We start from the raw sequence: 13921 nt of genomic DNA, 5'->3' as shown, positions 1-13921 counted from the left end.
CGACCTTCTCTTTTTCTTCTATCTATCATCTTTCCCACGCTTTCACGCTTTGCCTCATTTTATTAATATTTGTTATTTGAAATCATTCCTTCACTCCTTTCTTCTTTTTTGCTGTTTCAGACTCACCAAAAAAACTTCTCCTTGTCAGAAAAAAAAAAAAAAACTACTGAATCTCTCTGTTTTTTTTTCCTTTCACAACATCTCAATGGAGACATTGAAGAAGAATCCATCAGTGAGAAGAAAAAGCAAGTTAGCGAGAACATTCCAGAAAGTATGTAACCTAAGAACAACGTCGACGAAGGTCTCCTCCAACAACGGAATCGGAATCTGTATGTTAAAGTCCCAAAATCCAAATTTCGACGACGAAGACGACGACGGAGACTCTGTTTTCGATTTAAAGAGTACTTCCAGTAGCAGAAGCGGAGAGATCAAAGTGCGAGAGCGTAATAGAGCTGTTTTACAAGCTGTGGTTGCGAAGATCTTCGCTAGTACGACTTCCATTAAAGCTGCTTACGCAGAGCTTCAGATGGCGCAACGTCCGTACGATAACGACGCTATACAAGCGGCGGATACGGCGGTGGTCGAAGAGCTTAGAGCTTTATCGGAGCTTAAACGGAGTTTTCTCAGGAAGGAATTGAATCTGTCTCCGCAAGTTGCGATTATGTTAGCTGAGATCCAGGAGCAACAGAGTTTGATGAGGACTTATGAAATCACGATTAAGAAACTCGAGTTTGAAGTTACGGAGAAGCAATTGAAGATCGATGAATTGAAGATGAGTTTTGAAGAGAGTTTGGTTGTGAATAAATCGTTGGAGAAGAAACTCTCAGCGAGTGGATCGGTCTCTGTGTTTGATAATATTGAAATTCGAAATTTGAATTTGAGTAGTTTTGTTCAGGTTTTAGGTTTTACGTTGAGATCTGTGAGAAGCTTCGTGAAATTGATTGTGAAGGAGATGGAATCAGCGAGCTGGGATCTAGACGCCGCCGCTTCCGCCGCTGTTTCGGTGAACGTTAAAAACGCTTCCACCGTTTTCGCGAGGCCGAGTCACCGTTGTTTCGCGTTTGAATCGTTTGTTTGTGGGAAAATGTTTGAGAATTTTGGAGCTCCTGATTTCTCGAGACGTGAGGAATTCGAAAAGTTGAGATCCGTTGACCCGATTCAGTACTTGACCCGGAACCCGGGTTCGTCTTTTGCCAGGTTCGTGGTTCATAAGTACTTGAGCGTTGTACATGCGAAGATGGAGTGTTCTTTCTTCGGGAACTTGAACCAGAGGAAGCTGGTTAACTCGGGTGGGTTTCCGGACTCGGGTTTCTTCGCGACGTTTTGTGAAATGGCAAAACGGATCTGGCTTTTACACTGCTTAGCGTTTTCATTAAGCGGAAACGTCACGGTGTTTCAGCTCAAACGAGGTTGTAGATTCTCTCAAGTATATATGGAGAGTGTGAAATCCGGCGATGAGTCATTATTCTCCGGTGATAATTCAGATATTCGGGTCGGGTTCACGGTTGTTCCCGGGTTTAAAATCGGCGAGAATGTGATACAAAGCCAGGTTTACTTGACTCCGGTTAACGGTTTTACTTCATGAATAGGCCAATCCAAAGAGAACGCGGTGGGTTGTGTTCACGCGCCGGGGAAGAAAAAAGAGAGGCGGCGCGTGAAAAGGAAATGGTGGGGACATGATTCCTTGGGGGCAGCAAGACTGGCAAGTGGGACATGTTTTAAGAATGTGACGGAGACAGAAAATGGCGCGAGGGACAATCATTATGAAAAAACAGTTTAGATTAGTGATCATTTTTTGTTTTTAAAATTTTTAGATTATACAGCTTAAAGTATGAAGGGCATAGAAGAAAAATAATATTCTGTGTTTTTCTATAACGTATTACGTAAAAGTTTTTGTTATATACCTGATATTTTATAATGTTTGTAGTTGGTCGGATAATGATGGTAAATATTTTTCTAATTAATTTTATTAAAATAGGTTATGTGTCGTCGTAGCTAGATGTTTTTTAAAGATATCTTCTGATTATGACAAAATACGTAATTGTGGAGTGTGACTTGAAAAATAAGATTAGAATCGGCTTTTATAGTCAAATATTTGGGCTATAGAGGCTTTATTGACTTGATTAGTTTTTTAAAATATCAGTTTAGCTAACGTGAGTGTTGTTAGCATTATGGAAAAATATGTTTTTGTTGAATAGTATGCGTGAGATTAGAAATTAGAAAACGTGTAGATAAACGAATGGAGAGGAGAGAGTTAAAAAATACGATTTTGGGTAAGAGAGTGAGACAGATATGTATGACGTAAAGAGAATCAATCTAGTGAAAGAGATAGACCAATGAGAGATTTCCACATACGTCCGATTTTTAAATCTACTAGTTAGGCAACTTATTCAATACCGTTGAATAATTAATTCCTTTTATTTAATATTGTATGCGAGTTGGTCTGGCATAAATTATTAGTGATAAAGAAAATAAATGAAAAGGAGACAATTGAGTACTTAGAGATTAATTTCATTCAATACATTTTTAGTTATTGTTTACTTAATTAGTTGGCGATTTGATCTTATGAGAAATAAGAACAATCTCTATCCAAAGCAAACCAAAGATGAAAGAATGATGTTGTGTGTGTAGAGGAAGACGAAAATATGTTGTTGTGTCATCGTTTAGACGAAGAAGAAGTGTCGCAGATTTGTGGAAGTCGGAGACAGAAAACAACTTGCGATGCACTAATTGTCTAATTTAAAATGAGCAAGAGCTCACCAATATTTTAAACCCACATGGAAAATATTAGTTGATCAAAAGAAGTAGATAGGCCCATTAGTAAATGGCCCACTGATAAACCAACTTGTAACCGTTTTTCTTATAAGAAGTATTGTTGAGCCCAAACAAAAGACGTATACCGTGTTTTAAATGATTTTAGATCAAATTACAACTAGGAAAAATAATTATATGTAAGACAAAGCTCTAGCCTCTAAAACTCGTCTAGGAAACATCAAGAATATGTTTCTCGTACATTTAGAATCAAAGTGATCGGCTACACACCAACTAGGTAATTGGTCGATGATCATCCAAGTTAAAAACTAAAAAGCATGCATAGTTTCTTCAATCCGACCATGTTCAGTTTTTTATAAGTATTTAAGCATTCCTAAACACAGTTTTTAACCACAGTTTTAATTTCTCTAAGTAGTTGTTGTCTTGTTGAAACCTTTAATTATGGTTATGTTTTCTCTAAGCTTTGTTTTGCTTTGTTTAGTTATATGTGTAAGTAGTTTTCTTGTTGGGTCTTGACTCTTGAGGATTATACTAGCTTAGGTTAATCACAAATGATGATTAAACGATTATCTTTTTACAAACTGTAAATTAAATTACTTAATTTTTAGTTCATAAAATAGCTAGTCAATCATGTTATATACAGTATCACCAATCATATACTCTGTTTATTAGGTGTGTATACTTATGAAGAACAGTATTACTCTAACATTTTTCCATATTTCCACAGTCGAAATATCTTAGGATGACATATCTAACTGATTCGAGTTTGAATAATCCTCAAGAAAACTATACGAATCTCTAATCAATGAGCGGTGGCCTAGAGGCAGCCAATTCAACGCTATCGTACACCTCCACAAGTAACTAACAACTTTTTGCCGTCGAGTGATTATTAATATTAGAATCTCATATATTCTACTATTATTCTATTAGATATTAACCTTGGATTGAAAGGAAAGGATGATTAGATAAGGATGATCGAAAGTTTGACAAAAAAGAGTGTTGTTTCTATATGATTTTCAACTTTTAACTATGTAAAATTTTCTATTCGAATCTTCAACATCGACTTAAGTAAATATTAAACACAAATGATCTCCAACTTGTTTATTAAATATACTGTTAACAACTATGTGACAATGTTTATAATACTCTCAGTCTATGATCTCGCAATGTATTGTTTTGTAACCGAATCCCCTGAACGCATTAATTTCAAGACCATGACTGCAAATAGATAAATTTAACGCATACAAAATAAAATAAAAATATTATACTACTAATTAAGTACTAAAATAAAGAATATATAGCCAGTAAGATTCAACTTGTTATGAAATGAGAAGTAACATTAACTAATTACAAGATAGGATATTAAACCTCGTGTGATATGGAAGAAAATAAACTTTTGACTAATTTACATATGCAAAAGTTGTAGTAACCTGAAAAAAAAAAAGAATTCTAAAAACAAAGGTATACCTTGTAGGAAATTTCGTATTATATAGTTAGAATAAAGAATGTACTAAATGGAAGAAAAAAATATATATATGAATCTAGCCGAGACTATCAATGGCCAACACCGGGACTAGGAACGGATCGGAGATACCGATCAACGGTGGAGAGATGTCGTGATCGGAGCTTTCCGGCGAAGACGGCCGCGTGACCCTTTTTGCTCGGTGTCGAGTTGGGAATTTTCCCCTTTGGTAGAGCACTTAACGTACTAGTTTTGGTCACATGAGGCATGTGACTCTTCTCTTCCTCTCTCACCGTCAAGTTTTCTTGTTTCTTCACCTCCAACAGTTTTCTTGAAGATACCAGCGAAGGCAAGGCTGACACGATGACGGCAAAGACTATGAAGAGCCAGATGGTCGGAATTAGACGAACGGCCATGAAGAGCTTTGATCTTTGGGTTGAGAAATAAAGAGAGAGAGAGCGAGAGAGATAAATTCAATGAAATTCTTAAGACTCAAGATTGCTATAAAACAATGAAGTGTTGTTATTGTATATATAGTCAATAGATAGAGAGAGAAAGTTCCTAATTTAGAATGTTGATAAAGTGACTAATTAATAAATTGGTGGAATCACTATTTGTCTTTTGAGTTTTTTTCATTTTTCTTTAAAATAGAAGTCTAAAGTGACACTCTAACACATGCATGCATAGCAAATTAGTACAACCTGGTTAGAATTTTCAAACACAGTTGTCTATGAAATTTCATTTTTATGGTAAGTTGGGGGAAAATGAATTGAGAAAGAAAATTCAACGTTCCAAAAGTCATGCACAAACTTATGAATGAAGATTCGTGGCAGTTTCATCTATACTAAAGTAAAATGAAATATTAAGTACTCAAAAGTCAAAGAAAAAGTTTAGATAACAGCCTAAAGAGGAAAAGGTGAAAATAGATTTCACATAAAGATAAATATTAGCACCAAACAATTGTTATTCCGAAATATGAAATGTATTTAATTTGCAATTGGGCCAAAGTCAATGATCAAATAAAAACTAAAAGAAAAGAAAGAGAATTTAGACTTGGAGAGAAAGGGATTAGTAATATAAAGATTGGTTTATGATCTTTAGTGAATCAAGTTGAGTCTTATGTACGAAGTGAATCAAATTAATTCATTAAATACAATCAGATTACTTTAATTAGCAAATGAGTTCGGTAGGCTAATTAAATCTCTTGGGATACGGTATTAGATACGATGTAACACGTGGAGATAGTTTGGTGAGTGATGAAATTGATGTTTTTCAAAAAATTAGTAGCCGCCGGCCACCATTTCAACGGCGGTCGTCACGCCACCGTCAAATGTTAGGCCTCCAAGTTCCAAGTTTCACACTTTCCGGTTCATGTTGTTATCCCAACTTTTTTGGAGTTTGTTTCAATCATTATTTTTTTGTCTGTGGTATATTTAAGACACTTATGGATGATGTAACATTACTAATTACTTTTACTTAATATCAATTTAAAATTTTGTTTCAACAACTCACTAAGTAATCAATATACTTAGATGGCTGAAGACTAATAACCAATTAGCTAGTGCTTAACAACTTCTTCAACTCTGATTGAAAAAAATACAATTATATCCAACTTTTCAGAAATTTTTACCTTTTCCAAAAGCTCACAATTTTTCCGACACTATCACAAATTATAAGACGTTCGCGGAACTCGTCAACAAATAGTATAGTATATTTGTATGGTCAATTCTGATTATATTTTCATATCTAAACCATAAGACTAAATTACTTTTTTCATACTATCTGATTTCGTCACTGTTCTATCTGTAGAAACTATGCAAAGCGTGTTCACGACATTAATGAGCTTAACATAAAACTCGTGGAGGCAGAGAAAAGTCAAAAGCATGGCCGGTAGTAAGACTCCAAAACGGGCCTCCACGTAATCCTTATTACGCTATAACATGACAATAATTTCTAACCAAGAATGGAACACCAGCAACTATATAATATTTCTTGTATAATAAATACTAAAATCGTATAAGCATGTTTACTGCTAACTAGTATGGTCTCCCACTAATGTTAAAGTAGTAAGCAGATATTTTGATAAGAACCTTTTTATAAATTCACTAAAATTCAAATATAATATTGCTATAAAAGTAAAATATGATATGAGATATAAATTCTCGAATAAAATGGTAGGATTCTCATACCTAAAACAAGTTAGCAATATATAAGATAGCCTTTTCAATGATACAAATCAATAATGTTTTTTTTTTTCGGTGGATGTAACAATCTATGACGTCCGACACCGTTAAGGGGTAGATTCTTAGGCAAAAAAGAAATCTATGAAGAAATGACAAAAAGAAGAAAGAAAGAGTGGGTAGGTCACATGGCCATGTTCTTGTGTTGCCGTCAACAGAGAAACATTGGCGTTCCGCGTTTTCATGAACACGTCCGGTCCCATCCTCTCTAGTCTCTCTACTACAATCTCCTTTATGTACACATCTGATCTTTGTACATCATTAATGCGTACATATAATTTGTTTAGCTCATACAAGAGATGTATACTATAAATATGCATACACCAATTCGGTGATGAATAGTAGAATATGGGGATTCAAAAATACCTAATCATCTTTTACATGATAGTCATGGAATATTCAAAAGCTAGCTAGTTTTACTAAATGATGTTAAATATGTGAGAAGTGATATTATTATTATCTGTTGTCAAAACAGAAGTGATATTATGGCCAAAAAGAAAATTGCCTTCTGGCTGATAACCGAGCCTTTTTGTATTGAAATCTATACTAAATTCAGAAGTTATAATGACCTACTAAAATCGAAATTGCAGTGAGAAAGTACGAATCATTATCGATTAACTCGTGAGATTAACTCGTCAACCACTAATTAAACTGCCATTCATCACCTTAATTTTCTGGTGAAAAGTGTACATATATTACAAATTATTCAAATCAGTTTGTGCATCAACAATATCACTAGTGTCTTTGCCTTTTTAGCCAAGGAATCAACTAAACTATCGTCTGTTCTTTTAACCCTAATGATATTTATTCCTACAACTCTACATTCAAAGCTCACTACCTCAGAATATTCTCTAAATTGTATATTCTTTTGTTCGTCCTTTGATCAAGCCGAATAGTTGAGAACATCTCTTCAAACACAATGCAACATAGTTATTCCACTCGGCCCTGAAAGCCTAAATCAAAAGCCATTCGTTCAGCTTAGACCGAAGTTTGTGACCACAAAATCTTAGCGACAAAAAAATCTCTCTTTTGTTTAGATGGTGCCAATCTTTATTATCAGTTGTTTTTTTCTTGTTTCTCCTACTGTCTATATCATTTCTAAATTATAACCCCACTCTCCGAACCTTTTTTGGTACGTATAAATTGTCTTTATTGATAATTAGACGGAACAATATTTTTCAGGCTTTGACAATAAACTGTCAAATTGGCTTGTACGGCAGTTGTATATTTATACTACATTAATTAGTGTTAAATCGGAGACTTAGCTTGAATACAAGTCTCAATGTTTCCGTAAAGTCATAATTGATATGGAAACGATTTCTCTTTGTCAGGATTTGTACTTTGACTTGCAATTTTTAAAATTTGAGAAACGACGTGTTTGGTCACGTTGTGCACAACCTATCCCACACTCTGTATGAAGGTAGATACTTAAATTTCTTTTTGTTATCTATAAGAGATAAATAATAACAAAGCGAATTAAGCAAACAAGTTATGGGCTGCCGACAATAATTGCTTGGCTAGATATTGTAATTTATAAGGTATAATTATTATTGTATTCAAATTCAGTATGTAGCTTATAAACTATCAAATATAGTGTCATATAAAAGATATATCATGGAAATGAACACATATTCTCAAATAAGGTAGCCAAACTCGGTCGCAACTCGCAAGCAATAATACTAGAATTTTAGAAACACACGAATATGTGGAACACAAGAGTTGGTGACATTATTTTTTCCAACGACCAAGAAGAACACGGAATGGTCTCTCTCATTGTCACAATTGCTGACTTTACTCGATCGTAATATAAGCTTCTTCTTTGTTCTTTTGCTTTAACTGAGTCTATAACAAAGAATTAATTATATATAACCTAAAAATTTACTATTTTTGCTTTAACTGAGTCTATAACAAATAATTAATTATATATAACCTAAAAATTTACTATAACCAATGCGTCATATCGAATTCGAATTTTGTCGACCACACATAACTAACATGAAGATAATTAAAAAGAGAAATGTTTATCAGAGCAATAAATTCGTATCATGAAGATAATTAAAAAAAATAGAGCGAGAAAAAAACATGAGTGGGGCTTTTGGTGAGCAAAATGGGGTCTGACTTGTTGATCGATGTCAGTGGCTAAGGTATCTGACTTCAGACACACTATATGTTTGTGCCCCAAAGTATTCGTTTTGTCTCAATAAACTTTGCATTGTTAAAAAGAAAAAAATACGAGTGTTGGTCGATGGAAAAATTTAAGAGAACAAAAGAACACAAGTTCCTTGAACGCAGCCACCGGTTTCGTTAATTTTTCGGTTTTTCTCTTCTCTAAAACATAAATGATGATGTTTCATTTTTGCTATCATGATTTACTCGATTGGATTGATATACTTCTGGTACGTGCATTTTCATTGAAGAGTAACCAAAATTCAATCTCTGGTTGGGCCGAAAGATCTACATTTAATGACGATGGTGACATTGTTGGACGGATTTTGCAATTTAATTAAATTTATGATGACTTTACTAAAGTTTTATTTGGTGACCACTTGTGAGGAAAAAGCAATGAGTAATATCAAAATTCTCTTCTTTTTTTTTTTTTTGTCTCAAAATTTGTAGTGTTTAAAATTAATGATTTGTCAAAATTAAAACATGTGACACATATCAAAAGAGGAAGTGTAGACCAAAAATGTTTTCAGCCAAAATTGAAGAGGAAATAAGACAAACATCAACCAAAATTCATGGAAGGATCTTCAGTGTTTATTAGATACTCGTGTTAAATAATATTTTTGATTTAATTTTAAATTAATAAATAAACTAAATAAATTAAGAATTATTTCTAAGTGAAATCCATATTCAAAAATTTTAAAATAACATTTTAATTATTACTACAGTGTTATTTCATGAATAATTTTTAAACTGAAAATATTAAATAAATTTAGAAAATGGAAATTTAAACTAAAACTTAAATTAAACTTTATCTTGCTTTCTTTCATTTCATTTTCAATATTAATTTTTTCATCAATTATAAAACTGAACTAGATTTTAACCCGCTGTACACCGCGGAAACAAATTATTTTTTAAAGTTAGTATATATAAAATTTTGCAAATTGCATTTATCTATAACATATTTTTATTTTATAGTTTACAGTTGTTATTAAATAACGTCATGCCAAACCCGTCCTGTAAAAAAAACCATTTATGATATGTTTATTAATCATTGTCTAAATATTTTAGTTGATGCGGGACGTTGAACTAACACATTTTTTGCCAATTGGTTAATATATGTTTATTTTTAAAATTTTGAATCACAAAATATGACGGAAATATTTTTTGAAATTTTTAAAAACTCTATATATTATATATTGATGTTAAAAATTTTGATATATTAAACTTTTTATAAGTTTAAATATTAATAATGTTTTATAAAGTTTAAATATATAAATAATAATATTTCAAAATTAATATTTTTTGCCTTTTAGGTAATGACATAATAACTCTAAAAGTAAAGATTTAGAAGATTTAAATCTTTAATTAAATATTTTAATTCCTAAATAATTAATGCCAGTAGCATGACATTGTAAATAAGTTCAAATACATGATTTATTTATTTTAATAAAAAATGTTTAGTAAGAATAATATCTATTTAGATGACAAAAGAATAATATTTATTTTAAAAAAAAACTTTGTTTTAAAATATGGTTAGCAAATACGTTTATGCTAATTTTAAGGGATTGATGTGAAGTTTGTTTGGATTAAATTTGATTGATAATGTTATTGACAATTTAAATTAAGAATTTAAAGTAAAATTAATTATTTTGGAAAAAAGATTTAATGCTAATGGCATTGAATTGTAAATAAATTCAAGTATAAGATTTATTTGCTAAAATAGCTGCAAAAATGTATATGTAGATAGTACAATTGACCCCATGTATAAATCTTATAAGAAAATGTGAAAGGGCTACACATAGTCAATAGCCACAAGACCAACACATAGTAGGGACAAGCCCAATATCTTAAAGCCGTTAGAACTTATGACTTGGTTTGCAAGAAAAATAAATGATCTCAATTCTATAGAACGTAAGAAAATGCAAAACCTAGTCAACTGTTAGGGAATTCTGTTTTAAGAAATTGAAATATTTGTATGCTATGAACGTTGATCCGTTAACTCTTTGTTAAAAACTAAAGAACACCAATTAAACCCATCATTGCGTTTCAGATTGTTAAAGTTTCCCAACTCAATACCAATTGATGAGAGTGACCAAATTGTTCTTATTTAGACAATTCCTAATGTTCATATGGAATTTCTAACATGTTTCATTCAAAATGATGATTATGTTCCTACCAACAAAAAAATAAAATAATTGATGATTAGCTTAGCCATTCATTTTCTGAAAACCCAATTACAGAATCAATTTCAGGTTGGTTTGAACAAATCTTTTTGAGGTCGGATTAAGATTGCTCAGACTGAGCATGTTTGGGTGTTCACGTTTTAACCCTCCAGTTCAAAATCAGTTAACAATGAACTATTTGATGTCTTTTATATAATTCTGATCTCATCTTACTTCTACATCTAAAAAAACACTCCTCTAGACTTCTATACACATTCAATAAAATTATGTAGAGGTTGGACTGCTCAATTTTAAAAAATTAAAAACTCTAAAAGTCAGAACTACAGTTTGAACATAATATAAAAAATATGAACGCAAACTTTAATAATAGTAATTACAGAGAGTTTGGCAGACCTAGTAACGTGAATCATAGCACAACTAATTAATTACCTTATTTATTTCTGCTATAATTCTTCACGTAATTTTTTTATTTTTTAAATTCACGTACGTAAGCATGTACATGTACCACCAATTAATTCTTAACTCACTGTTTTGAAGATGGAGTTCTGAAAATATGATTGTTTATCAAGATATTATATTCATTAGCATTTTTTGTCGTTAGTAATATTAGGAACTAATTAAAACCAACAACAATTTTTTACAACAAACTTTGATGCTAGCTAATCAGATAACACTCCAGCGAACCAACAAGTGAGTATAGAGTATCAAACTTTTGTTTCAATAGAAAAAACATCAAAAAACCTTTAGTCCAAGTTTACTTAAAAATGTAAATTCTACCGATCCAACAATGGATAAATGATTTTTTTTCCTCATATGTTTTTATCAATTACCAGCTATAGTCACCGTCTCTCTATTTTACTTTGTGAACACTAATGTAAGTAGTATATAACTAATCTCTAAATTTTGCTTTTGATTGTTTTCTCTAAAAAATCTATTGTTTATTCATACATTTGACAGTAATCTTTTTAGAAAATTATAAGAAAAGTACAATCAAACTATCAAAGTCCCTACTATTGGTGAACTCTCACTTCTCAACGTTCTACTCTTCACCAATCAATGTGAAAATACAAATAAAATCGACATCGATTACATATACATAAAAACGACAGCTATTTTTATTCAGCTAACTACATTGCAATTCAACCTATAATTAAATAAAAGAAGAAGAAAAATCCAAAATAAAAAATTAAATCGAGAAAAATAAAAGATGAATTCTCAAAGAGTAGAGGGTAGTAAACTTTTGTTTTTAAAAGGAATTACAAAATCGAATCATACCTTTTTTTTATCAATAACAAGTATAAAGAGTCTTATATGATGATTTATTGATTACCGTTGAGAAACTAAAACAAAAACGCCGTGCGTACAACGCTTCCCATGTGAGCGACAATAATATCCAATAAAATATCACCACGTGTCAAAAGATCTCAACTTGTGACCCCACTACGCTACTCCGGTGACGAAACACCACAGAACACTCCGGCAACTCGCCGAGATCGGCGAACAAAGACTCATCCTCTTCTCCCATCGGAAAGAACACCGCCACGTCATCAGCCCCCGAGACAGCCGTCTTTTTCTCCGACGAGAAAATCGGGCTCTCAAGAATCGTCGAAGATGTTGTCTCCATCTCCGTAAACCATGCGAACTCGTCGACACATGATGGCGTCGTTTCAATCCCCCTTCCAAGAACCATAAACTTATTATCCTCCTCCTCCGCCTCTGGCTCTACCTCAGGCTCAGGTTCGGGTTTGGGCTCGGGTTTAGGTTTAGGCCCGTTTCTTGTGGAAGAAGTGAGAGGCCAAGGATGGTTATGCTCAGAAGTGTAAGTGATGAGAATCATCGTTGGATCATCTCTGCTTCTCTCGACTTGCTTCCTCGCCGGACAACCTTTTGTGCTACTACAACGGTAATAACCTCTAGGGTATGGAGATCCCTTAATGGGCTTTTGGCCGTACTTACGCCAAGCCCATGAATCTGAGGGCGGAGTTGTGTCCCCTTTGTGCCGAGATCCTTCCATTTCTTTCATCGGTACGTTCACTACTCTCTTCTCTACGGATCTCCTGCTGTAAAGTAACAAGTACATCAATATATGAATATACTTTAGTCAAATGAGAATTTTTCTTGAAATTGTTATATAATTCGAATCACATATATCTACCTACCTTCTTTTAGGCGAATGAGAAGAGATAAGAGCTTTCATGCCGTTAAAGGTTGAAGAATTTGGTGATTCGGGTCCGGTTTCTTGACTACTTTCATGATCATTGTAGCTTCTCGCCATATCTAGACCTCGCTTCATGTTTATATATATGCTCTATAGAGTATAGACTATAGTTATATATATTTACAAGAAGTTAAGCTAAGAAAGAAAGGTCGGATCAAGATTCGGATATTTTGTTGATCTTGATCACTTTTTGGAAATATATGAGTTGCAGATGGAGAAAGAGGAGTAGAAGTAGACAGAGAGATATGAGAGAAAGAGAAAATGGAGAGAAGGTGGAGAAGAAGAGGGGTTGTGTATGAATGAGGACGTGCGAGCATATGTCAATTTAATCTCTACTTGTTTTAAAATAATGCTTTATATCCTTATCATTTAAGAGAGGGACCTCGATTGATTACTATTTTAATAGATAATTATTTGTCCATAAGGCGATGGTTACATATGATCACACCCTTTGTTTACAATTTATAATAATTTTATTGCGTTTTGTTTGAATAGATGGGGTTAGGTATTATTAGTATACACTAGTTAGTTTTTTTTTGTCTTTGTCCACCCATTGTTCAAACAATCAAACACCCTTCTTCTTTTTTCTCTTACAATGTAATTAAATGATTGGAAAATGATTAGGTAAGTTTATTGGCTGGTGTAGTGCGTGTGAACAAGGAAATGTAGTGCATGGTAACTAACATATGTGATCAAACTTTATTATCATCCGCTTAAAGGTACATCTAAAGTTTATTTGTATCTGGTGCACACACACAAAAAAGAGAGTTTATTTGTATCTTTTTCAAGAACTTTTCCATGCACAAAAAGTTTATTGGTGTCTCTCTCATCTATGAAACTTGGATTAGGTCTTTCACTAAACTCAGATTAACATATGTAT

General features: G+C 32.8%; 3 protein-coding genes across 3 annotated transcripts; 1 reads left to right on the top strand and 2 right to left on the bottom strand.

Annotated features, from left to right (window-relative positions):
* UNE1 (intracellular protein transporter, putative (DUF641)) lies at positions 1-1998 on the top strand. Its single transcript, NM_102670.3, has one exon. The coding sequence runs from the start codon at positions 206-208 to the stop codon at positions 1583-1585; it is 1380 nt and encodes a 459-aa protein (NP_174224.2). The 5' UTR covers positions 1-205; the 3' UTR covers positions 1586-1998.
* Positions 1999-3830: 1832 nt separating this feature from the next.
* On the bottom strand, positions 3831-5252 carry AT1G29290 (B-cell lymphoma 6 protein). Its single transcript, NM_001332843.1, has one exon. The coding sequence runs from the start codon at positions 4648-4650 to the stop codon at positions 4327-4329; it is 324 nt and encodes a 107-aa protein (NP_001319106.1). The 5' UTR covers positions 4651-5252; the 3' UTR covers positions 3831-4326.
* A 6462-nt stretch (positions 5253-11714) lies between these two features.
* WRKY65 (WRKY DNA-binding protein 65) lies at positions 11715-13368 on the bottom strand. The gene is made up of 2 exons (NM_102668.4): positions 12983-13368; positions 11715-12883 (listed from the first exon to the last, which is right to left on the bottom strand). The coding sequence occupies exons 1-2, from the start codon at positions 13114-13116 to the stop codon at positions 12238-12240; spliced, it is 780 nt and encodes a 259-aa protein (NP_174222.2). The 5' UTR covers positions 13117-13368; the 3' UTR covers positions 11715-12237.
* Between the last annotated feature and the right edge of the window lie 553 nt (positions 13369-13921).

Source organism: Arabidopsis thaliana (assembly GCF_000001735.4).
Source record: "Arabidopsis thaliana chromosome 1 sequence".
Taxonomy (NCBI): domain Eukaryota; kingdom Viridiplantae; phylum Streptophyta; class Magnoliopsida; order Brassicales; family Brassicaceae; genus Arabidopsis; species Arabidopsis thaliana.
The sequence above is the reverse complement of the archived record's forward strand: the minus strand, read 5'-3'. Positions and strand labels throughout refer to the sequence as shown.

Coding starts and splice junctions, on each gene's coding strand:
- UNE1 (NM_102670.3), top strand. CDS start 206: ATGGAGACATTGAAGAAGAATCCATCAGTGAGAAGAAAAAGCAAGTTA.
- AT1G29290 (NM_001332843.1), bottom strand. CDS start 4,650: ATGGCCGTTCGTCTAATTCCGACCATCTGGCTCTTCATAGTCTTTGCC.
- WRKY65 (NM_102668.4), bottom strand. CDS start 13,116: ATGAAGCGAGGTCTAGATATGGCGAGAAGCTACAATGATCATGAAAGT. Junction 12,884..12,982: donor TCTCATTCGCCTAAAAGAAG/GTAGGTAGATAT, acceptor GTTACTTTACAG/CAGGAGATCCGTAGAGAAGA.